At 41.8% G+C, this 26,254-nt stretch overlaps 2 protein-coding genes across 4 annotated transcripts; one reads left to right on the plus strand and one right to left on the minus strand.

Annotated features, from left to right (window-relative positions):
* Positions 1–1,893: 1,893 nt before the first annotated feature.
* On the minus strand, positions 1,894–2,873 carry GVQW3 (GVQW motif containing 3). The gene has a single exon (XM_070624086.1). It carries the CDS (start codon positions 2,727–2,729, stop codon positions 2,097–2,099), a length of 633 nt encoding a protein of 210 aa, XP_070480187.1. The 5' UTR covers positions 2,730–2,873; the 3' UTR covers positions 1,894–2,096.
* Positions 2,874–3,466: 593 nt separating this feature from the next.
* Positions 3,467–24,867, plus strand: THAP12 (THAP domain containing 12). Of its 3 annotated transcripts, XR_011541140.1 has the most exons (6): positions 14,640–14,762; positions 15,615–15,709; positions 18,347–18,454; positions 19,325–19,367; positions 20,415–20,451; positions 21,981–22,023. XR_011541140.1 is itself a non-coding variant. In XM_070624085.1 (5 exons), the coding sequence occupies exons 1-5, from the start codon at positions 3,735–3,737 to the stop codon at positions 23,912–23,914; spliced, it is 2,289 nt and encodes a 762-aa protein (XP_070480186.1). In that variant the 5' UTR covers positions 3,467–3,734; the 3' UTR covers positions 23,915–24,867. The 3 variants fall into 3 exon arrangements, 1 of the variants encoding a protein (XP_070480186.1); XM_070624085.1 differs by lacking the exons at positions 15,615–15,709; positions 19,325–19,367 and adding an exon at positions 3,467–3,823 and having other exon boundaries at positions 14,642–14,762; positions 21,981–24,867; XR_011541139.1 differs by lacking the exon at positions 19,325–19,367 and having other exon boundaries at positions 20,415–20,509.
* The last annotated feature ends 1,387 nt before the right edge of the window (positions 24,868–26,254 follow it).

The raw sequence follows: 26,254 nt of genomic DNA on the forward strand, positions 1-26,254 counted from the left end.
ACACAGCTTCTGGTACCCTACGCTCCAGCATGGTCTTGGTCTAGCATCTCTGGAAGGGTCACTTCAGCCCTGTTCAGAACAGGAATAAATCTAGCAGTAAATTCTCACAGGACCTCTGTGTTGTAATCAGGTTGGAGATAATACCTATAGGTACTTTGTGGGATCCTGGCTTGGGCCCAGGAGCACACAATTCGGCTACAATTACCTCTGGGCCTGAGCAGGGATTAATATGAGGTTCAGCCACAAAGTTGCAATAGCCAGTCGTGACAGCTTTGTTCCAGAAGTGCAGTGTCCCTGGTGGCAAGTGCCTGTGGGGAACCCAGGGTCTCTTCTGATGTAGGAAGACATAATGGTCCTGAAATATAATGTCTAGAAATTACTAAGTAGGCAGAAGTCTGTAAGCTGTTGCTGGTTTAAGAATGATCTTGCACAATTATCTTTTATTTGTAGGATAAGGTCTAGGTTTCAGGATGCCTCAAAACTGACAGGTATTAGTGGGGAACTCGTAATTTTTTGAAGGGGATAGAGACAATGAAAGAACAGAATTAAAAATAACTGTGTTGAATAAATAAGTGTTGAGCCTGTATACTAACTTACTAGTTAAATAATAGGAGCTGTTTTGTGTAAAAATCCCTGGGTAAAACACAGATATTGACCAATCCTGTGAAATGCTGTTACTAACCATCCCCCCGAACCCCCACACCTCCACCAGACATTCTGAGATGTTTCCAGTCTATGTGGTATTATTTGGAACCCACTTGGGAAAAGTTCCATTCCATAAATCCTGGCAGAGGAAGGAAGAGATGAAAGAGTTTGAACTTGTAGAGACTGTTTTGAGGGTTTGATGGGAAAATTCAATAATCAAATAAGTGTGTTATTATAAACCTATCCACAGACACAGGGGAAGCAATTTATAAACTACTGGCGTAGAGTTGGGGGCAGAGGACAGGAAGCAAATTATCCCAAATTGTTCATCTTGTGCCACATCATTATCTTCCTCTTTAGACTCTGCTATTTCAGCCAAGAATGCCATCATTTTCCTATTGTTGCAGGTTCGAGGCCTCATACTGTTCCACCCGCCAGGGACGCTTTCCCTAACTTCCTAGCTCCTTGTCTCATTCTTCCTTATGGACCCAGTTCAGGAACCACCTCATCCATGAAGTCCGCCCAGCCCTGGGTGATCTTGTTGATCGCGCTTCATAACCTCACACTGTCAATGCCCAACAGTGTTCTTAAAAACTGCAGGTGCTCAGAAATCACCTGACAACGTTGGTGTTGCTTACTAAAAACAAGCTGCCGTCTGAGAATCAGCACGGAGGCAGCACACTCCCTTAATTCAAGGTCTAGAGTGTCACCTGCTCTTCCTCCTCACACATCACAGCCTGGGCCTAAGTCCCCTGGTTGGTATTTTCTAGGACCAGATCCTTCTGTTCCAGCAGAGGGGATACCCAAATGGGGGTGGAGGGGGTAGAGTGCAAAGCACAGGACTAAAGGGAAGCAAACCCTGTTCTTCCGTGAGGGTCAGGTCTGTGAGAAGATCAGTATGGGTGTCCAACCCTTGAGTTCTGAGGGGCTCCCACTGAGTCGCTTGGGCTGGAGTGGCCCTGAGCATTGCTCACTAGGTCAGCATGCCACTGCCTTCTGTACCATACCTCAGGCCCTGACTGTGAAGCAGGTTGGAACAGTAGGCCTTCTTTTGGGGTCCTCCCAGCAGAGTATGCCTCCCTGGGCACAGACAGACAAACTCCAGGAGGTCCTGTTCCCACCTTGCACTGGTACCATCCCCGGAGGCAGAATGTTGAGAACAAAGGAACAGGACAGCCACAACAAGCTAAGGTCTGGGCAGTGAAGAGATCCAAACTTGTTAAGCAAAAGAAATCAAGAACAAGCAAGTACCAGAACTCAACAGCCAAAAGCTCTTCCAAGTTGTGGAGAACAGCAAAGAAGATCGCTCAATAGTCCAGCAAAGAGTACCTAGGAGGGCCATGACATGTAGGGAGGAGTGGCAGAGAAGACGGAAAACAGATGAGCAGCAAATGAAGGTGCATAACGGGGAGGCAGCTCTCCAGCTCAGGGTCAGCCACCGCACATTCCTTTCACCACGGTGTGAACCAATCCTGAGCTGCCCTGGTGGGAAGGCTTGTTGAAGATGAAGCCTGCAGAAGCTGGCTGGTAGGGCAGTGGATTTTGGGATGAGATACAGGCAGAGGCATTTCCCCACCAGCTTCGCACTGGAGATGACTCCATGTTTCAGAACTTGTCACCTTTTTCCTCGTATGTGAGCCATTTCTCCCAGTTTCCTTTGAAAGATCAGACCGAAAGTCAAGTTTTCGAGGTTTAGGCTCATCCTTCAAAATATCCGCTATAACTTTTGCAGAAACTTTCCTCATATTCAGGTTTTCTTTCAGAATGAGTCTAACGGTTTCTTTATCTAAATTTAACTCTTCAGCCATCATTCTCACCGTTAACTGCCTGTTTGAACAAACCAAGTCCCTGACCTTCTGGATATTTTCATCAGTCCGGTGGGTGACTGGACGACCACTTCGGGCATCATCGCGAACATCTTCCCGCCCTTCTTTAAACCTTTTATGCCAGTCAAAAACTCTGGCCCTTGACATGACTTCATCCCCAAAGGCTTCTTTTAAAAGATGGTGGGTCTCGCTTGCAGACTTGTTCAATTTCACGCAAAATTTGATACTAATCCTTTGTTCTAGATAGCGGTCGCTCATTTTGGCACTTAACACAGGAACGTTAAAAGGCCACCACCGTGAAGGGAAGACAGAGGGACCAATCTCTAGAGGGCTGCAGGTGGAACCATGTCGCTATTCTTGCTCCTCTGGAAGCCTCCCCAGAGAGGAGTAATTGCTTTTGAGTTTTCGCCCCACAGCTTGCAGTCGAGGCTGGGGATGACCGTTCTGAGTCGCTAACGCGGCCACACAGTAGCTGCAAAGCTGGGGGAAATGGAACCTCCTACAACCCACGTCTGCGTCCAACTCCTGCACGCAGATCTGCCGGGAGTGTGCAAATCAGTCACCAAGGTCGTCCCGATTCCGAGGCCCTTAAGAGTCTACGGCGATTTCTGCCATGGAGGCCTAAGTGGTGGCAACGTAACCAAGCAAGGAGAGATGCACCGGTGATGTAACGTGCAAGCTCGCCCCAGAGCTGCAGAAACCCGCGCACGCCCAACCTACCGGAGCGGCCCGGGACTCGCCTGCTCCCGAGTCCCGGGAGACACGACCGCATGCGCAATCACCTCCCATCGCGGGGGAGGCCGTGCGCAGGCGCAGCGCGGCAGCCCGCGGCAGGCCCCGCCTCCGCCGCGCCACGCCCTGGCCGGCGCGCTTCCTCGCGCGTGCCCGCCTGCGGAGGAGTCGGCGGAAAGGAGGGGGCGGGGGAGGAAGGCTGAGGGAAGAGAGGGCACCCCCGGGCGCCGGGGTGCATTGTGGGAAGGAGGCGGCAGCGTCCCGGGCGGGCGGGAGGTGCACCAGCGGCGGCGGCGGCGGTAAATCCTCCCGGCCGCTCACAGCACTGTGGAGCCGCGTCCCCAGCCCGGCCTCGGACCGCGGCGCCCCTCCTGCCCCTCGCGGCTTCTCGCCCGCCCGCCCCTCCCCCGGCGCGCCGGCCCTGCCGAGCCGGCCGGCCGGCCTGGCTCCCCTCCCCGGCCCCGACGGGCGGGCGGGCTGCCCTGAGGAGGCGGGGAGGGGAGGGCTGGGCCGGCCGGCGGGCGGGCGACGATGCCGAACTTCTGCGCTGCCCCCAACTGCACGCGGAAGAGCACTCAGTCGGACCTGGCCTTCTTCAGGTTCCCGCGGGACCCGGCCAGGTGAGCGGCGCGCCGAGCGGGCCGCCGGGCCCACCTCCGCGGGGCGCGCTCCCACAGCCGGCGCCGCGGACTCCGGGGCCGTCGACCCTAGCCCCGGGGCGGGCGGGCGCCCGAGGATCTCGGAGCACGTGCGCCGCGGGGGCTCGGCGCGGAGGGCGCCACCCGAAAGAAGGAGCGAGTGGGGCGGCGCGCGGGCGGGAGCGGGGCGGGGGGCTGGTTCTCGCCCTGTTTAGCGTGCTGTGTGACCTCGGGCAAGACCCTGTCCTCTCTGGGCCTCAGTATCCTCAGCTGTCAAAAGAGGGACTCGGGTTCTTTGATTGTGGTCACCGAGTCGCTTCCCTCTCCTTCCCTCCACCCCCGGGACGGGGTTTCTTTTTGGAGTCCGGCCACCTTCTTTGATCTCAAGTCACAACGACTCCCTCCTTGGGACTTGTTCCTGGTTCAGATTCTGACTCTGACCGTTACTCGTTATCTCGCTCGGTTCTTGTGGGGATAACGGCGCGGTGGGGGGAGGTACGCGTGCGGGCATGGCAATCACTATTGAAACCTCTTCCTTGAGGCAGCCCACACGCTCTGGCTTATGTTTAGAGGGTGGTGGCGTGGGGCCTGCGTTGGAAAGGCTGAGGATATTTCGTAGGCCTGTCGTTGATTCATTCATTTCGCCTCAGTACCTACTATGTGCCGAGCAGTGTTACGCGCCGGGAATTCAAAGGTGAATGAGGCAGTGTCGCTGCCTGCAGAAAGCTACAGTCCATTCTGGAGACAGATCGATAGGCTGGCGATAATGATATAGCACGCTGTTTATTTGTTAGTTCCGCAAAGGTTTATTAAAGGCCTACTGTGTGCAAAGCATTGTTCTGAGCACCGAGAGTGTACAGATGAGCAAATCAAAGACCCTTCTCTCTGGAGTTTACCTTCTAGTGAGGGGGATAGACAAGTAAATATACAGTGAGGCAGACGGTGATGAGTGCTATGCAGAAAGAGCAGATGTTGCGGTAGGGGAATGAGGAGTGGCAGGGGAGGCACAATTGCTACTTTAAACAGGGTGGTGGATGGAGAAGGCCTCACTAAGACGGTGAATTTGAGCAAAGACCAGACGTAGGTGAGGGGGCCAGCCATGGAGATGTCTAGGGGAAGAGCATTGCCAGAGGTGGAAAGTCAACGCAAAGGCGGGGCGTGCTTGTCAGCAGTACAGCCAGAAGTCCCTGGTCTGCTAGAGCTGGTTTAAGGAAGGAGGGAGAGGGAAAAGGTGAGCCCAGAAAGTGCGTGTGTGGCTATGGTAGGGGCACATTGTGTAGGAGGTCACAGACCATGGGAACCGCTGTGGGTTTTTTCTGAGTGGGATACAGAGTCCTGGAAGGGCTGGGAGCAGAGAGGCGTCTACTTTAAATAGGATTACTGGCTGCTTGTTAAATAGATTGTAGGGTAGCAAAGGTGAGAGCAGGAAGTCCGGTTAAAGGCATTTGTGATAATCCAGGTTAGTAGGGGAGCAGGTGGTTAAGTTGTTGCATTTGAGATAGGTTTTGAAGGTGAAGCCACCAGGATTTGTTAACGGTTTAGATGTAGATTGCAAGAAAAAAAGAGAAGTCAAGGATGACTCTAAGATGTTTAGCCTGAGCATTTACTGAGCTGTGGAAGACTAGGAGGAGCAGATTTGGTGGAAGAATATTAAAAGTTTGGTTTGGGACGTGAGAGGTTTGAGAGGTCTGATAGGTTCAGGAATAGATGTCTTTCCATACCATATCCAGACGTGAGCTCAGAATGGCCCACATTTACATCAGTGACCTAAATATTTAAGAGCTAAACTGTAAAAAGGTACACAAGTCCGGAGTTTAGAGACTTCTAGATTGGAGATTGTAAGTACGGGTGTTCTTAAAGGCGTTTAAAGCCATAATGCCGAGTAAATAAAGCAGGGTAAGTCCAAGGATTGAGCGCTGGGCTGTTCCTGTGTTTAAATTTCTGGGAGATGAGAAAGGAAAAGCTCTGAGGTTCTCTGGGAGCAGAGAAGAGGAGCATCTTAATCTGACTAGGTCTTACCTCCTTCAGCATTATCTTTACCCAAATTTAATCCCAAGGACATTCTTGGGAGTAAATTTTGCTTATATGCTTATATAGTGGTGCATATTGAGGGCACCACTAGTCAGTTCTGGACCGCAGGTCATTTGTGTCCACATGTAGTGAATATGCTTTTCATTATAGTCTTTAGGGGAAGTATGGCGTATAGGGCCTACAGTCTCAGATCTGGAAGGAGTCTTGAGATCTAGTGCAGTATCCCTTGAAATACTGGGATTCCCTCAATAGTAATGGCTTTTTAACCTTTTTTTGGGTCACTGTCACTTTTGAGAATCTAACATAAGGACCTTTACTTGAGAAACGACGTACTCACAATTTTGCGTTCCACCATCAAGGTATTTATGGACCCTTTAGGGGTCCTGTGTGTTCCTGACAGTTGGCCCTTTGCTGAAACACCTCCACTGATGGTTCTCGGCCTTGTGAGGGGAAACTTGAGGATTTTGGACAGCTTTGGCGTTTGTTTCTTCCTTGTGTAGAGTGGAAATACGCCTCCCTGTAATTTATGCTTCGGAGGTCCTAGTTTTGTCCCCAGGGTCACACTGAGCAAAGCTGTGCCCTTTGCTATGTAAGAACCCTCGGAATATTTCAACACCAAATCACAAACTTTTCTTAACTCTTTTTTTAACCATCTTTATTGAGATATAATTTTACATACCATACAATTCACCCATTTAAAGTGTACAGTTCAACGGTTTTTGGTATATTACATTGTTAATTTTTAAAACTTTGGTAAAATATATATAACAAAATTTACCATTAACCATTTTTAAGAGTATAGTTCCGTGACATTAATTACATTCACAATATTGTGCTACCATCACCATCTATTTCCAAAGCTTTTTTATTACCTTAAGCAAAACCATTAAGCAATAACTCCCTCCCCCCTCTAATCTTCTTTCAGTCTCCGTGAATTAGTCTGTTCTAGGTACTTCATTTAAGTTGAATCATACAATAATTGTCCTTTTATGTTTGGCTTATTTAACGTAATGTCTTTAAGGTCTTAACTTTTTAATCCAGATCCAGTCTCCTCATATGATAGGATTTCAAATTCTGCTGTATTTGACAGTTTCTTTTCCGTCATGTCCAGAGTTAATTACAATAAAGAAGTAGTTTCCAGAGGTGATTATTGAATTAATATCAGTATTATTAGGGTTATTAGTTATAACTAGTTTTTTTTCCTGTAAATGGGTTGTAGGGAAGGTTGATAAAATGTGACATTATCAATTTACTCTTCAGAAGTTAACGTCATTAACAATTTTAAATGTATTTAATGTTATTAAATAGTACATTTCCCATTCATCGTATTTGCAAATTCCATGCACACTTTTAGAGACAGCTATTTAGAAGTAATTTAAAATTCAAGAGTGTAATTAATAAAGGGTGCAGGGTGGAATTTCATACTATATACCTCTTTTGGTTTAGAAAAAGTGGCATTAATGTGCTTTTTCTTTTAAAAAAAAAATATGAAATAATAAAATCAGCTCACTTTAGGGCAGTGGCAGGGAGGTCAGAGATTACCTAAAATTAAAGTAAAAAATAGCCTGAAACTTGATTGCCCTGGGGTGGCTTGGCAGGAAGCTGGGGCCGGTGCGTAGTGGAGCCCGTGCCCAGACGTGGTGCAGGCACAGGCAGAGCTGTGAGTAGCTCCTGCTGGAGGGAGCTGGGCTTTGAAGCACTCTTCGCCCTCCTCAGGCAGTGAGTACCAGCTCACCCTGAGGTGGTGAGGTCTTCCAAAGTTCTTCTGGCAGGTTAATCAAAGTTTTTTGAGAGCTGATGTATTCTAGCTTGGAAAATGGTAAGTGGTAGTTTTCCAGGCACTCGTGAGGGGTCCCCAAGAGCTTTTCAAGGAGGCCACAAAGTAAAACCTATTTTCATAATAACACTGTTGGTACTTGCCTTTTTCGTCCTTGTTCTCTCAGGAGCATGCGGTGGAGTTTTATTTATTTGTTGAGGTCACATGGGTTTATAACGTTATATAAACTTCAAGGGTGCATCATTATATTTTGACTTCTGTATAGACTGCCTCACATTCACCACCAAAAGTCTAGTTGCCTACAGTATATCTCAGTAAAGTGGATCCAGTGGAGCTTTTCAGGGGCTGCATAACGTAGAATAACATCATTTTTCAGGGGCTGCATACTGTAGAATAACATCATTGCTCTGGTAAGTTGTGTATTGCATTTTCTAAAATTTCCTAAGTATGATTATTCAGATGCAGGTGTTTGGTAGACATTTTCTTGGAAATAAATGAAATAAGCCTGCCACTTCAAGTAAAACAACTGACTTTCAAGCATTTAAGCAAAAATTAGAATTTTGGAAAGTTTATGTGCATGACCTTGAACTTGACAGCTCCCTATTAAAGACTTTTCTGATGAGATCAATGGTGAGATTGATAAATGTGACTTTTAAATATATTGTGTAATGAAGTGTGTTACCATTCAGATGGTCTGCATAACTTTCTGAAGTAATGTTTTCCAAATTGACCCATTCATGATTTTACAAAGACAAGCGTGGATAAAAGCTGTATTCAAAGTGCAGGATAGACTAATGGATTTCACTATGACAGTGCTCATTGGTCTGGTTTCAGATTCTGCATTGCAACAGATCCTTAAAGGAAGCACCACCTGTGGAGTTTTTGTGTAGTATCAAATGAGAACATCCACAATTATGTGGGAAAAGGAGGAATATTTTAATAACCTTTTTTAACTGCATGTCAGTTGTGAGGCCAGATTTTATTCATCTGTTTCAACCGAAACAACATATGGCAACAGATTAAATGCAAAAGTAGATGTGAGGATCTAGCCACTATCTTCTCTTAAGCTGGACAGTGAAGAGATTTGCAAAGATGGAAAAGAATGTCATTCTTTTCACTGACTGTTTTTTGTTTGTTTTGGGAAATATAGTTATTTCTCCTTAAAATGTTATGTATGTTAACATGTAATGGGGTTGCTATTTTTAGTGAATTAATAAATATTAAAAAATTTTCTCAGTTTTAATTTCTATAATGATAAATATTGATAGATAAAAGCCACATAAACAAAAACTCTTTGGGTCCTCAATAATTTAAGAGTGTAAAGGGTCCTGAGACTGTGAAGTTTGAGAATTGCTTCTGTAAAATATCTTAAAGTACTTTAATAGCATTTCATTTAATCCTCCAAACAGTGCTGTGAGTTATAATAATAATACTTCTTATAGAATACTTCATATTCTGTGTGCTAGGCCCTATTCTATGTGTTTTATGTACATTATTTCACTTAACCCTCACTGTAAGTTTTGAGATAGTCCCTGGTTTCAGATGACCAAAGCAGGCACAGCGAGGTTAGCTGACTTGTTCAAGGTCCCACAAGAATATCTCAAACCTCAAGAGTAGGATAAAATTTGTAGTATTACCCAAACTTATTTGCCCATGAAGCCTTTTTTTAATAAAGGGAACAATTCTTTGACTAGTATTCCTTGGAATATGTTTTTGGAAATGCTGCAGTAGTAGGAGATCATTGAAAGAAAAAATTAAAAACAAAATGTAAAAAGGAGTGGTGAGTGATGGTTGAATAGTACTGAAAGGGTGATTAAGACGAGGGTAGAAAGTGTCCATTGGATTTGGCGGGATGGAAGTCATTATTAGTCTTGAGCAGTTTCAGTGGGAAAGGAATAAAACAGAAGCCTCCTTTGAATTGATTAAGGAGAGAACGTGGGAAAAAGTGGGTACGGTGAAAATGGACTCAAGCTAGTTTTGCTGTGTAGAGGATCAAGGTAAAGGGGGTTTTTAAGTGGGAGAACCCAGGACATGATTATACCGATGGTAATAGTATAGGAGGGTAAATATAGGATGTTGAGAGACCATGTACAGAGAGGTTGAGGAGCCTACCGTACCTGGGGGTGTGTGTATGTATATACATACTCCTGCACATATGTGTACACACATCTGCATCAGGAAAAGTTTCCCCTCAAGAGATGACATTTCAGCTAAGATATGAAGGCTGATCTTTGCATAGGCTTTCCTATGCAAAGGAAGTGAAAAACAACAAGAGGACGATACAAGGCTGAATAAACAGCATGGGAACCAGCCCCAGGATAGAAGTGATCGCAGTGCGTTCATGAAACTGAAGTAAGGCATGTGAGGGGCAAAGAGAGTGGAAGGGTGGTGCCATATAAAGATGGAAAGGTAGACAAGGTCCAGATTGTGTGAGGTCTAAGACATGTGAGGAGTTGGTTCCTTACCCTAAGAGTAATGAGAGGCCATGAAAGGGTCTTAAGCAGAGAAAGACATCTCAAATAGACTTTTTAAAACATTTACTTGGCAGTGTGGAGAAGGGTTAGAGAAAGGCAAAAGACAAGTTTGGAAGTAGATGGATTTGGGGAGTCGTTCCCACTCTGCTAAGGGAAAAGACTGCAGAGTCTGGAGTACGAGGCACAGAACAATGACAGGGAGAGCTAGGAAAGGGGAGACAGTAAAAAAAAGAAAAATTTGAGAGATAATTGTTTAAGTATGTATATGCTTATGTAAGCATATAAGTGTGTATATTAAAAGACTTATTGTGGTCATATGTAGTTTTTATAACTTTACTGATGTAAAACATATACACAGAAGATCACAAATCCTAAGTGTATATGACTTGTAGCATTTTCAGTGACATGTCCATGAAACTTTTGCCCAGATTAAAAAAAAAAATAGAATATTACTAACATCCCAAACTCCCTCTCCTCTGTGGCCCTCTTAGTCATTGTCCCACTCTCCCCAGTGGTAGCCACTGTCTGACTTCACACACGTTAGATTAGTTGATTATTGAGCAGAAGGGGAAGAGTGAGGGAAGCAGTTTTATTGATATATGACATACGTAGAGAAAAGTGCAAAATGGTAGTCTAGAACTTGATGAATTTTTACAAAATGAACATACCCAGGTAGTGTTCAAGGTCTAGCATTACCAGCACCTGAGAAGCCTCCTTTGTGCCCAGTCCTAGTTGTTACCCCCTGAATGTATCCACTCCTCTGACTGTCATCACTGTGTTGTGGGTCTCCAAGGCCACCCTCCGTATTCAGAGCTTCACTGGAGGGACTCACCTGACTCCGCATGTCATCGGACTCCCAGCTAAGGTTTATTACAGTGATGCAGTAAGAACAGGCATCTGGACCGTGAGGAGAAAAGGCACAGGTAGAGATGGGGGCATCCATGTTTAGGCTTCCTTATGTTCTCTCTTTCCCGTGAGGGGTCCCACAGAGCCCACTTTTCCCCAGCAGTGAAAATGCAGTAACATGTGTGCCACATTTCTGCCCAGAGAAGCTCATTAGAGACCTAGTGCCCAGAGTTTTTATTGGGGTCTAGTCACATAGACACTCTCTGCCTAGCATTTACTAATATTCCAGGCTCCCGGAAGGAAGGCAGGTGTTCAGTATAAATCAGATGGTATTCACAAACAGTTCAGACACAGTGAGCCACCTTATCAGTTAGGGAAAGTTTTGTGTCAGTGTAGGGAACTATTTACCAGCCAAGTTCCCAGACACTAGCCAAAAGGCCAACCTTAGAAACAAGGCTTTCTAAGGATAGCAGTCTCGGGCCTGCCGTGTTAACTCTTTTTCTGCACAATCACCATAGGTGAGTTTTGCCTATTCTTGGACTTAATATGAAAGGAATCACATAGTGTGTACTCCTGGCTTATTTTGTGTTACAATATATTTGTGAGATCTAGCTAGTTTGTTCATTCCCATTGCCAAATAGTGTTCCATGTGTAGTAGTATACCACAGGGGCCGGCCCCTGGCCAAGTGGTTTAGTTTGCGTGCTCCACTCTGGCGGCCCAGGGTTTTGCTGGTCCTGGGCGCGGACATGGCACCACTCATCAAGGCTATGTTGAGGTGGCCTCCCACATAGCAGAACCAGAGGCACTCACAACTAGAATATACAACTATGTACTGGGGGGCTTTGGGGAGAAGAAGAAGGGAAAAAAAAAAAGATTGGCAACAGATGTTAGCTCAGGTGCCAATCTTTAAAAAAAAAAAAACGTATACCACAGTTTGTCCTTTCTGCTGTTGATGGGCAAAGCTGTTTCACCTTCCATCAACATTTGGTATTATCTCTTTTACATGGTAGTCATACTTTCGGGTAAATGGTAATATTTTGTTTTGGTTTTAATTAATATTTCCCTGATGACTAATGAGATTGAGGTTTTTTAAATGAGCATTTATTTTTCATATGTATTGGCTGTCCGGATAACCTTTTTATTGTGAATTGCCTGTTCAAGTCTCTTGCCCATTTTTGTACTGGGCTGTCTGATTTATTTGTAGAAGCTCTTCATATGCATTTTGGCTATGAGTCCAATCTTGGATATGTGTATGTATTGCAGATACCTTCTTCTATTTGTGTGTTGCCATTTCACTCTTAAATGGTTTCTTTTAATGAAGAAAGGTTACTAAGTGTAAAGTAGCCTAACTAATTCATCTTTTCCTCTGGCATTTGTGTTTTCTGTTGCCTTCTTTAAGACATCTTTGTCTGCCCGAGATAGTGGAGGTAGTCTCCCATGTTATCCTTTAGAGGCTTTATTGTTTTGCTGTTCATGTTTAGATCTACAGTTCACTTGGAGTTTATTGTGTGTATGGTGTGAAAGTTGGGGTCAAGATTCATTCCAACTGACTCAGCACTATTTGAAAAAAATTTGTGTTCACTGCTGTGCACTGCTACCTTTGTCTTAAGTATCCATCGCTCTCCATTTTGTTCCATTGTTTTATCCCTGTGCCAAGACCACACTGTCTGAGTAAGCGCTGTAGTAAATCTTAATATCTGGTAATGTAAATCTTTCAGTTTAAGATTGTCTTGACTATTCTTGGTCCTTTAAATTTCTGTATAAAAAGTTTTGGAATCATCTTGTCATTTCTTTTCTGTGTCTCTCTCTCACACACACACACATACACACACACAGACATGCACAAAATAACTTGCTGGGATTGTGATTGTGTTGAATCAGTAAATCAATTTGGGAGAATTGATACCTTTAGAAGTCAGTGTACCAATCCATGAATATCCCTCCATTTATTTATTTATTTACTTATTTTTAAAGATTGGCACCTGAGCTAACAACTGTTGCCAATCTTCTTTTTCTTTTTTTTTGCTTTTTCTCCCCAAATCCCTCCAGTACATAGTTGTGTATTTTAGTTGTGGGTCCTTCTAGTTGTGGCATGTGGGATGCCGCCTCAACGTGGCCTAACAAGTGGTGCCATGTCTTCACCCAGGATCCAAACCAGCGAGACCCTGGGCCGCAGAAGCAGAGCACACAAACTTAACCACTCGGCCACGGGGCTGGCCCCTCCCTCCACTTATTTAAAATATTTTTATATTAGAGGCCTTGCAAATCTTTCACTAGATTTATTTCTAGGTATCTGATATGAGAGACGTAGATGTAGTTAATTGGGCTGTCTGCCCAGTCTGCACTGTTTGAATCTGGGCGCTCTTGGTATCAGAAAGCTGTTTCAGCATAGTTCAGAGATCCTACAGACAGTAGTGTTCTGTGTGAAGCTCTCCAGAGATTCAAGAATTAAAAAGCAAAGTTAACTGTAGCAATGTGGCAAGTTATTTTATAGTGAGACAGTTTTTATACTAAATATTTGGATGTTGAAACATGAAGTGTTTATAATTATATTGTGCAGCTATATAAAAATATGAAAATATGGGCATCTTAGGCATCATTACTGTGGGCAGTGATACTTCTTGGTCGGATGAAATGCTGTGCAGTTTAGGTGTGGTTTTGGTTTAGGTTAGATAATCACATTTCCCCATAGCTTTACGTATTGAGAGTGGAGGGAATTAAGTGTCCGGGTGTGTGGAGGGGTGAGTTGGAATGTTAAGACATATGAAAATGTACTATGATGTAATTATAAAGTATGTTTTCACATTTATGACGCTGTTTATTCATGGCAGAATAGAAACTTGAGGAATGAAGGAAAGATCTAGTTTATAACCTTTAGGAAATTACTTAACATTTTTGTGTCTTCATTTCTTTATCTACACAAGGGGGCTAATAATACTACCCCCTATGGAAAGGACTTAGAGCAATGTTTGGTTCATAGTAAGTACTTAGTAAGCATTATTATTATTATTATTATTTTTTCTGCAGATGTTTAAGCACCAAGAGGGTATGGACTTTGTCTTGTTTACTACCTTCAAAACCTTCTGTGTACTAGATTATGTAGACATAATCCCTGCATTTATGGAGTTGGCAGTCTAGTCTGTATGTATCATTGTAGGTAATAATCATGTTCATAATACAAATGAATACAGCTGTCATGCTTCCATAAGAAACTCTAGTTATTTATAGAACATCTACTCACTAATTTTCTACAGTGACACTGTTGTTTCATATACTTGTTTAAGTTGAAATCCTGAGGGGAATGTCAGGCCGTTGGCCTCATGGTTGTGCAGCTTTTTACTTGTGCTATTGATGATGGAGTCCTCTCTGATGCTAGGGTGTCCTGGGAGTTAAAAGACTCAGATTTAAGTTCTGGTTTTGCTGCTGATTTTGTACATGACTCTGAGCAGATTACTTCTTAACCTTGTCTGTAACTGAATGTACTAAATGATTTCTAGGATTTCTTCCAGCTCTCATTTTGTTATTAATCATCTTCTTCAAATGATGTTATGTTCTGCAGGTAGAGGGGAGCAGGAATCCATTGTCCATAGTATATAATTGCCTTAAAACTGAATGCTGAAATTTAAACGTTGAGCTCATATTCCATAATTGTATTTTTGTTTTATTTATAGATGCCAGAAGTGGGTGGAGAATTGTAGGAGAGCAGATTTAGAAGATAAAACACCTGATCAACTAAATAAACATTATCGATTATGTGCCAAACACTTTGAGACCTCTATGATCTGTCGAACTGTAAGTAATAGCGGGGCTTGGTTTTTTTGTTTTCCCTCTCTCTCACTCACTCAGTATCTGGTTGGAAATGTAAATCTTTATCTGTTAATGGTGGAGGGTATCCTTACACCTGGCCACTTTTTTTTCTTCTTTTATTTTAACAAGACAGATTTAAAGCTGAATAGTATCTGTATTGTTCTTAAAAACTTTTTTTTTTTAACCCCTCTATATCTGATGCCCCATTCCTACTCACCAGAGGTAGCCACTTTCAAACTTCTGTGTAGCCTTCAGAAAATTTTACATTGTAAAAGTATGTATTTAAGGTAAACTTGGCATTTTTATTTGGAGCAACTTCTCTAGAGCTTTTTTATGAGTGAAATCTTCCTTGAGGAACGGAGCTGTTTGTTTTTATATATATTGTTATGTGCTTTTTATGTGCTAGATACAACAGGAAGCAAATCATACAATTAATGTGAAAAAACATTTCCATCAATAATTTGCAATTTCTTATCAAGACCTGGGTCTCTCAGCCTTACTGCTGTTAACTGTGAATTTGGCCAAGTCACTTCCCCTCTCTGGGCCCCAGTTTCTAATGAGGTTAAACGGCATAATTCCTGAGCTCTAGAATTTTTAACCCTTAGTGATTGTGTTATTGCTGTGATTCCTAAAAGGCACAAATAGGGCAGATTTGACTGAAATGAAGCAGCCTTGAAACACTTTAAAAACTAGGTAGGAAGACAGTTTTGTTAAATAGCTAATATATTCTTGTTCAGGTATAACTACTGTATCATCAGATATTGGGATAGACATAAACTTGATTTGAAGGTACACTATATGTTGTTATGCAGCAATTTATTTTGATATTTTTTTCAGATACATTTTGCAGAGGCATCAGAAAACTAAAGAATGATTGGGTTATTTTATTTCTCAAAATTAATTGAAGCAGATACTTGTGAAGTCATTGGGAGGTGAGCCAATTCCGGTTCAACAGTTTAATCACGAATATTTGAGGGATATTTTTGCCTTGCTTTGTTAAGAGGGTCATAACGATCAATCAGAATAAGAGATTTCATATGTTTAAAAGGCAAACTACTTTTATGTTCTTGACATTAAGTAAAAATATCCCAAATTATTACTTTAAATACACAAGCCATATGCATTTTTATATTTTTATTTTAGTAATAAATAATGGTCTCTTAATTAGATAATTCCAACAAGATTAATGTGAAAAATTTAAGATATAGTTCACTCATATTCTTGCTTAGTCAGAGCATAGAACAGAAAGATGAGCTATTTTCGCTTTTTAAATTTCCACATGATTCTTCCTTCTTGAATAAATTAATGCAAATGAGAGAAAATGTTCCTTCTGCACATGTAGAAGATACTGCTATTAAAAGCTGGATTATCTGGTATCTGTATCCAAATGTTGAAGAGTTTTGACTTCATTAGTTTGGCATTTAAGGTTTCATCAGTAGGCATTTGTGGCTAGTTCAGCCAAAGCCAAATATTACCTTCGATGCTAGAGTAAGGTTATTGCTTTATGCTTAAACCTTAATTCAGCAGTTGAAGGTTAAATCTTGGTACTGAGTTAAAATTATCACATACATGAATTGAATATAGCCCCTTTTGGCATGCGTACTTAACAAAATTTATAAAAAGTCGCATGTTTATCATTCATATATTCTGTTTTCTGGTCTGTCATATCTTTGCTTTATCGGAAATTAATTTTATTTGAATTTTTAAAATTCCTTAGAATGTTTTATCTCTCCTCTCCTTGTTTAATAATTGGTAAGATATAAAGAGTTGACTGTGTGTGAATGTTTGCTTTTTGAGATGGTTGCTAAGTGGGAAAGATGAAACGCTTTGGGTAGAGTATAATTTTTGCTCCCTTCAATGTTTGTTTCCCTAATGAATTCCTGATTCAAACTGCCTAGTAGACTCAGGATAATGGGCCCAGCACTAGAATCTGAGTATCATTGAGTTATAGATTTTCAGGGTTGGCCTGGTGGCATAGTAGTCATGTGCTCCACTTCAGCAGCCCAGCGTTCACGGGTTCTGATCCCCAGTGCAGACCTATGCACCACTTGTCAAGCCATGCTGTGGCGACGTCCCACATACAAAATAGAGGAAGAATGGCATAGATGTTAGCTCAGGGCCAATCTTCCTCACCAAAAAAAAAAAAAAAAGAAATAGATTGTCTTCTTTGTTTTCTGTGAGGCATGGGATTGAACTAGAAAACACTGAATCTGAATAAAAATTTTTCCCAAATGTGTTTAACAACTCTTTGGATAAAACCTCAGATAATACGTTGCTTTTAATTTTATATTTTTCCTTCATATCTTCCTAACCTTCCTTCCCTGGGTGAAAAAATATAGGAGTTGTTATTTTTGCTTGGCATATACTTTGAACGTGCTTTACTAGTTAGCTTTAAAACAGTCATTGCTCTCAAGGAAGCTTTTTAAAATGAAGCGTGTTTTGTCTTTATCAGTGCAAATTCAGGAAGAAATTAAAGGCACTGTTTCTTTGGACTAGCTAGGGGGAGTGTAGTAGCAGTTACTCATCTGTTACTCCACTTCTTAATAAGCTTGTTGTCCCTGTGTGACCTCCTCTGGGCTGACTATGGAAGACTGTCACCATCCAAGTATGCACCCAGCTTCTAGCCAGATTGGATTAGGTTAACAGGAGTTAGGATAGAGGATGGTCATCTCTCAATGATAAGAACTTTAGGATTAGAAGGGAATTTAGAAATACCTAGTTTAGTGTTTGCAAAAGTGTGATTATGTATATCACTTGTGGTGTGAGTGATTTTAAGTGGCATACAAATCAATTTTTATTTTAGAAGTTTTATAATATGTTTTAAAAATATAACTAGCCCATCAAATCATTATTTTATAGTTTTTATTGCTTAAGACAATGTTAGCTATAAAAGGGAGTGGATTATGTGCAAGTACAGATGTGGTATAACTGAAGTGGCAAACGTGATCACTATTAGTATGTGAGTAGTTCCATTTTGGGAAATGTTGATCTAGTTCAATACCTGAATTTCCTTCTGAAGAGGAAGCAACCCCAAAAAAGGGAAAGTATTTGGCCCGGGTCTCAGAGTGAGTCGCTGTTCCTCGGTCCTGGGTCTCCTGGGTCCTAGTCCAGTATTATTTCGCTGTGCCTGCTGCTTCTTAATAATAGTAGCAAAAGTGGAGGGAACAGCAGGTAAAGGAGGGAAGAATTATTACAGACATACAAGAGTATAGATTATTTGAGAAACTTCCGTGCCTGCTGTAGATTTTGTGGGCTCATGGAAGGGCAGAACAGGTAAAGTAGCTGGCAGGGTGAATTAGAAATATATATGCAAAATGCAAATACATTTTGTTTTTTATGCCTACTGTCAATTCAGTTCTTAATTTATAATAGTAAGATTGACAGAAGGGCAAATACAGAAAGAGTTAGAAATAATAAGCCGATCTGGACTGACATGATCAATTCTGCAAGTCTCTACACTTTAGAGCTGGAGTTGAAGGGGTACTGGGGAAATCATTAACGTAGAATTTTATTGATGTGTAATACATTCTGAAGGACCGTGTCTGAATTAACACATTTTTCTTTTTCAGAGTCCTTATAGGACAGTTCTTCGAGATAATGCAATACCAACAATATTTGATCTTACCAGCCATTTGAACAATCCACATAGTAGACACAGAAAACGAATAAAAGAATTGGTATGTCAATGTGCTTTCAGCTTTCCCACCCCTCCTGAATACTATGAAATCAAATATAGATGCATTCACATTAAAATTGAACACATTACTCTATATTTCAAAGGTAGCATTATGGGAAATGAATGCTGTGGTTAATATTGAAGTAGCTTGGATGTAAGATGATTAGATTGTTTTAGTATTTAAATTGGAAAATCTCCCTCAAATTTAGCCAGTTGATACTCACTAACTTGGGCCAAAGTGTGCTTTAATTACAGCCCAATGGCTTCTTTCTTTCCTGGGAAGAAGGAAAAAACCACTACCTTTTCTTTTGTAGTAAGGAAAGTAGAGCTGAGGTATATTTCCAGAATTCAGCACAGAGGGATAAAGAAAGGGAAAGTATAAAAGTGAAGACATGGATAGTTTTACTAGAGATAAGGGTTCTATCATTAGTAAGTACTGACGGGGTTTAGAAAAGCTTTTAAATCTCTGTATATGGCATCACTTTATGCATGTTTTTATATTCCTTTGATAACCTTTAGTTCTAATGATTGAAACCAGCCTGGTTTTTTGTTGACCTTAGGTGAACAAAATTAAGTTACTCGGACTCCTCGGTCCATGGCTCTCTGTCTTCATTGCTGCCAGCAAGGCCCTTATTCTGTTTATCCTGCTTTCACTTTTACCGTTTGCATTCCTCCTCTTCTGTTGGTATCCATGCTACTGTATTTAATATGTCATTTCACTCCACCTACTATGTACTTTTTTTTAAGATACCATTTATCTAATTTTCTTTGTTTTCTTCTATGTCTACCTTTCATATTTAGATCTTTGATCCACTTGGAGTTTGTATGTATACTGTCCAGTAGAGATATAATTTTGTTTTTCTCCTTATAGAGAACCGGTTTTCCCGACATGGTCTTTCCTTTCCTCCACTCATGTAAGATGCCACCTCTGTCATTTGCCAAGTGTACATATATGCAGAGCTGTTTCTGGGAGCTCTCTTATTCTCTTGGAATATTTGGAACAGAACTGTTCTGGGAATTCTCATAGATGAAGGCAGACACTACACAGCAGTCCTCCACATCAGCTTTCTTCTTAGGAAGGTGTGCCAGGGGTGAGGAGCTCCACTGCTTCCCGTCCTTTAGCTGTCATTTCCCTTACTCTGCCTGCCAGAGAACCTCAGATACCTTACAACAGGCACAGCCTTCCAGATCTGCCATCCTTGTAACTTTGCATCCCACAGGATAAGGAGGGAATGTTCAGGTTGGCTAGGCTGCTGACATTTCTTGTTACCAGTGTCATGTCCCATGCTGCCCTGCAGGTACCCTGCTGTCTCCAGCTGTCACTGGTACTGCTGCTTTCCTGCCCCAGAATAGTGATAGGGTGGGTTGTGATCTAAGCATTGTATTGGGTTAGAGGGAGAGAAAAGGACACGACTGGAAAGTTCTTCCTCAGTCTAACCCTCTATTTGCCACTTGGCCCTCTCTGTTGTATGCATCCATTTCTCCTCCATATCAGCACTGTGTCCCTTTCTGCTTCCCAGGGATTTCTCATAGCTTTTGTGTTAGATTCTGAGATCCTGCAGTTCCTTCTTACATGGCATCCCCCAGGTTAGACTGGGGGTGGGGAAGGCATGATTTGTCTCCCCTTGGATTTGACCCCCAAGTAACATGGTATACTTTCATGCCTTTTGTTAGCCAGTAAACACTTGTAACCCAAAGTTACAGTGATTTAGGTATAAAGTAAGTTAAATGATGTATTCTTTCCCCTCTAGTATTTTATTATAAGCTTGGAGTCATTAGCAAATTATTGTTTTGGTTTTCCTGTCATCTGTCTGTTTGAAGAATATATTCCTTATAAAGAATTTATGCTCTTGAAAGAATTAAATTTGACTCAAAATTTGCTTTTTACTTGTGAGTCTATGATGGTATACTGCAGTTCAGTTTTCTTTAAAGATGGCTTTTCTTTTTTTCTTGTCATTTAGAGTGAAGATGAAATCAGGACACTGAAACAGAAAAAAAGTAAGTGATAGTGTTAATGACTCAACTTCTGAATGCCTTTTAAAAAGGCCTTGACCTGGTAAGGACAAATAAATATGTTTTATGTCCAAAACCTACCGTGAGAATGATGTCAGAGTGTGTCAGGCGTTGTCCTGTGGTCTGGAATTGTCTGTGAGGTGAAAGTCTTAGTTCAGTTTGGTCTTTATTGAATACACTGTGCCATCCACTTTGCCTTCTCTGCACTAGGTGTTCTCGTGTGGTATGCGTGGCAGACACGCAGACCGTGTCCCAGCGTAGGGAAGGAAAGGCAACAGTGAGGATGTGTAGGACGTGATAAGTTCTTGGTAAATGTTGAAGGAATAAGTGCTGTGGGACACTTAGCCTTATGGAGGGTTGGAGTCACAGTAGCCTTTCTGCAGGTACTGATGCCTGAGCTGTGTCACCAAAGGATGAGGACTAGAAGTCGTTTTGGTTTTGTTAGTTATTACTACTACTCCTCTATTTCCTCCTGCTCCTGCTATTACTATTATTCATGTAACTTTTTATTGAGTGCTTTCTGTGTGCCACGTCGTTATTCCAAGTGCTTTACTTACATTAATTCATTTTATTCTCAGAATAGCCCTGAGGTAAGTTCTATTATTTTCCCCCTTTATAGATGAGGAGACATGGACTCAGGCACAGAAAGGCAGGAAGGGTATTCTGTCCAGAAATAGAGTAGCTTGAAACATGATGTCAGATTTGGGGAACTGCACTCATTTATTGTTGGAGCTTCTTATAACTCATGGGGGTTAGAAAGTGAGCTTACAGAGACCACAGGAGCCAGGATTTGTAGGGTTATGTGTCTGACTCTGGGCAGGACCCTTAACCTCAGGGCTTCAGTTTTCCTATCCAAAATGAAGAGATTAGGTGAAGGTTTCTAATATTAGCCCTGAAAATTGCATGAATATACTTTATGTTATATTGGTTTGTATAACAGTCTCATCGCCCATATAAAACGATAGCTTAATGTTTTGATAGAAACAGCATTAGCTTGGACCTTGGAGCCAGACAGGCTTGGATTTGAATTTCACCTCCATCCTTCTAACTGCCTCTGTGACCTTGGACAGTTATTTACGGTCCTCATTTGTCCAGTGGAGTTGATACCACCTACCTGTAAGAGGGAGTAACATGATACACATAAAATGCCAACACAGTGCCTCAATAAATATTATTTCTGTCCCCCTTCCTTTTTATGAGAGCATAGACTGTCTGTTATTACTCTGTGGGTGTGCTGCACCTTGTTGTTAAGTTTATAAGAAATCCTTCCTCTCTTGTAACAGCATTTACATGGAGGATTAAATATATCTGTTCATAGTATTTGTCTCCCACAGCAGAGTGTGAGTGTCTTGTTTTAATCTCTGTATCCTAGTCTGTGGTCCAGTAGGTGCTGTGTGAATGCTGAATGAATCATTTGTGGATTTCAAATATTTAACCAATCAAAAGTGTAATCTTTTTGTTTATATATAGTTCCTCATGGGCCTGTTTATAAAATTAATCCTTTGCTTTTTCAGTTGATGAAACGTCTGAGCAGGAACAGAAACATAAAGAAATAAACAACAGCAGTGCTCAGAAGCCCAGTGCAGAAGAGGGAGGTGAAGAACAGGATGAAGACATTTTACCTTTAACCCTTGAAGAGAAGGAAAACAAAGAATACTTAAAATCTTTATTTGAAATTTTGATTCTTATGGGAAAACAAAACATACCTCTGGATGGACATGAAGCTGATGAAATCCCGGAAGGTCTCTTTACTCCTGATAACTTTCAAGCCCTGCTGGAGTGCCGGATAAATTCTGGTGAGGAGGTTCTGAGAAAGCGCTTTGAGACAACAGCAGTTAACACGTTGTTCTGTTCGAAAACACAGCAGAAGCAGATGTTGGAGATCTGTGAGAGCTGCATCCGGGAAGAGACCCTCAGGGAGGTGAGAGACTCTCGCTTCTTTTCCATCATCACTGACGATGTCGTGGACATAGCAGGGGAAGAGCACCTGCCTGTGTTGGTGAGGTTTGTTGATGAATCTCATAACCTGAGAGAGGAATTCGTGGGCTTCCTGCCTTATGAAGCTGATGCAGAAATTTTGGCTGTGAAATTTCACACTACAATAACTGAGAAGTGGGGATTAAACATGGAGTATTGCCGTGGTCAGGCTTACATTGTGTCCAGTGGATTTTCTTCCAAAATGAAAGTTGTTGCTTCTAGACTTTTAGAGAAATATCCCCAAGCCATCTACACACTCTGCTCTTCCTGTGCCTTAAATATGTGGTTGGCAAAATCTGTGCCTGTTATGGGAGTGTCTGTTGCATTAGGAACAATTGAGGAAGTTTGTTCCTTTTTCCATCGATCACCACAACTGCTTTTAGAACTTGACAATGTAATCACTGTCCTCTTTCAGAACAATGAAGAACGGGGTAAAGAACTGAAGGAGATTTGCCATTCTCATTGGACAGGCAGGCATGATGCTTTCGAGATTTTAGTGGACCTCCTCCAGGCGCTTGTTTTATGTTTAGATGGTATAAATAGTGACACAAGTATTAGATGGAATAACTGTATAGCTGGCCGAGCATTTGTCCTCTGTAGTGCAGTAACAGATTTTGATTTCATCGTTACCATTGTTGTTCTTAAAAATGTTCTATCTTTTACAAGAGCCTTTGGGAAAAATCTCCAGGGGCAAACCTCTGATGTCTTCTTTGCAGCCAGTAGCTTGACTGCAGTGCTGCATTCACTAAATGAAGTGATGGAAAATATTGAAGTTTATCATGAATTTTGGTTTGAGGAAGCCACAAATTTGGCAACCAAACTTGATATTCAAATGAAGCTCCCTGGGAAATTCCGCAGAGCACAGCAAGGTAACCTGGAATCTCAGCTAACCTCTGAGGGTTACTATAAAGAAACTCTGAGTGTCCCAACAGTGGAACACATTATTCAGGAACTGAAAGATATATTCTCAGAACAGCACCTCAAAGCTCTTAAATGCTTATCTCTGGTCCCGTCTGTCATGGGACAGCTCAAGTTCAACACGTCAGAGGAGCATCATGCTGACATGTACAGAAGCGACTTACCCAATCCTGACACGCTCTCGGCCGAGCTGCACTGTTGGAGAATCAAGTGGAAACACAGAGGGAAAGATATAGAGCTTCCATCCACCATTTATGAAGCCCTCCATCTGCCAGACATCAAGTTTTTTCCTAATGTTTATGCACTGCTGAAGGTCCTTTGTATCCTTCCTGTGATGAAGGTTGAGAATGAACGCTATGAAAACGGGCGGAAGCGTCTCAAAGCATACCTGAGGAACACTTTGACAGACCAAAGGTCGAGTAACTTGGCTTTGCTTAACATAAATTTTGATATAAAACATGATCTGGATTTAATGGTGGACACATATATCAAACTCTATACAGCTAAGTCAGAGCTTCCTACAGAGAATTCAGAAACCATTGAGAATACCTAAGAGACTTTTGAAGTAGGCTTTCTCTTATATTTGATATTTGAAAAAATCTGTAAGAAATTTGAAAACATCTTACAGAAAATCTGTAAGGTATGTGTAGGCCACTTAATCACTGAATATCTTGACCTATAGGCCTCCCATTGAGTACATTAGCCATTGATAATCTGCCTATTTAGATGGCTCCTGTTTCAACTCTCGTGCTTTGGAGACCTAACTGTTCTTCCAGAAGATAGCGTTGAAAGTGCCGTGTTACAGTTCTGCGTGACCTCTGCTAATGGCACTTGGGAATTGTTTTAGTTAAGTCATTTTAGACATCACATTTATTATCACTGTGGATCCAATTGTCAGGTATTGAGTTATCAGTTTTTTGAAGAAATAAATTTTGAGGAGGTGTGGGAGGAAGGAATACATTTTTTAAAATGTTACAATGAAGCTTACAATTGACCTTTGAATAGTAGGAGTTTTACGTATGTTGTTAAAAATCTGTAATGGACAGTTAAGGGAATTACCAGACAGTGAGAAAAACATGTGAACTCACCAAACAAGGATTTCAGTGTAGATTTTCTCTCTCTTAAATGAACTTAAAAGAACAGATTACAGTTAAAGTTTGGATGGAAGAGCCTGCCATTGTTGTTCCACGTCTGGTTGTTGCTGTTTACATTCCCTCCAGCTCCATAAGCTTTTCAGCGGGTCTCTGTTGAACACCTCTGCTTCATGGTCAGCACAGGATCAGAGGCCATGGATACCGACAACCGATGTCTCCGTCTTCTCTCTTTTTCCATGACTATATCTACTGCCTCGTCTTGATTTATAAGCAACACCTGGAAAACCTACAAAAATACACGTTTTGTGGTTTATCTAGGAATAATACAGAAAATATTGCTGTTATTTTTGGTGAAGAAAATCAATTTTGTATAGTTTATTTCAACCTAAATAAAATGTGAATTTTGTTTAAAGTTCAGGTACATTATTTTTGGTGGGGACAAAACAGATTATTGTGGTAAATTCTCTTTGAAAACATTTATCACCTTCACAATTGAAGATAAATTTTTTGTTTGTTTTTGGTAGATGGTTTACTCCTTGGGGTATATAAAAAGATGTTTTAAATAAGAAATGATTAAATATAAGGTTTATCTGACTGACTTTTTTTAATATTATATATTCTATGGCCCATGATAGAAACTGTCACAATTTGTGTAATTGTTGCTGGCTAAAATGTAAATGAATGAATATAATTGCAGAAATGTCATGAAGTATTTTATATTGGGATAAGTTAGTGTTATTGAGTCTCAGGAAACAGAATGGGGTGCATTTGTGGAGTGCTGGGTCTTAATGACAGCTGGCAATGCGTTTCCCTGTCATGGACAAGCCTGGCAGAAGTGTCAGATCAGGACACATTACCTCTGTGGGTTATAAAAAAGGTAACAGAGTTTATCTTACAGCCAGAGCTCTGAAAGATGCCTGCCCTTGGCAGAAAGAACTGATCAGGTTCATGATGGCAGGATGACAGTGAAGGAGACACAGAGCTGGCCGTTTAATACCTGCATCCAGTTCTTAGAACACTTCAGAGTGGTGTGACCTCGGCAGATTATTTAACCTACATGTTTCCTCAACTATAAAGCCACGCAAATGGTTGCGCTTTGAGGGTTAGATAACTTATCATCAGTTGCCTGTTACTGCTTATCAACATCCCAAAATGTAGTGGTTTAACAAAACAGTTTATTGTTTCTCACGGATTTGTGGTTTGGTTAAGTGGTTTTTTTGCTAGTCTCATCTGGTCTTTCTGTTCAGCTGGCAGATTTGGCTGGGGGCAGGGGGCCACAGCTGAGTCTCTCCACGTGGCCCTTTATCTTGGGCTTATGGCATGCATGGTGCTCTCAGTAACAGGAAGGCAAAGGCAGGAGCTTCAAAGCCTGGCTCAAGAACTCACAGAACGTCACTGTCACCACATTCTTTTGGTCAACGCAAGTCGCAAGCCCGGCCTAGATTCAAGGGATGAGGAAGTGGACTCCTCAGTTTGATGGGAGGAGGTGCAAAACATGGCCCTGTTTTCAGACTGCCCTATCAATCCATCCAGAACATTCATGCAGCGAGCATTGGTTAAGCTTTCAAGGTGCCCATCATTTGTTTTTCTAATCTCTGTATGTTCTCTAAATTAATCTGGGAGTTTATTGAAAGCTTAAAAACCATAATTTGTTGAGGGGCATTTTCTCAGTCTGATCTCTGAAGGTAGATTGAGTCAACAATGGTAGTCTCCCCACAGATGAGACAAAGATTGTCGTTTTTGCAAGGTTAGATAGTTAGAAAGTGGTAGCCTAGTGACTGTTCCACAAATATCAGTTC

Source organism: Equus przewalskii, chromosome 6 (assembly GCF_037783145.1).
Source record: "Equus przewalskii isolate Varuska chromosome 6, EquPr2, whole genome shotgun sequence".
Classification (NCBI taxonomy): Eukaryota; Metazoa; Chordata; class Mammalia; order Perissodactyla; family Equidae; genus Equus; species Equus przewalskii.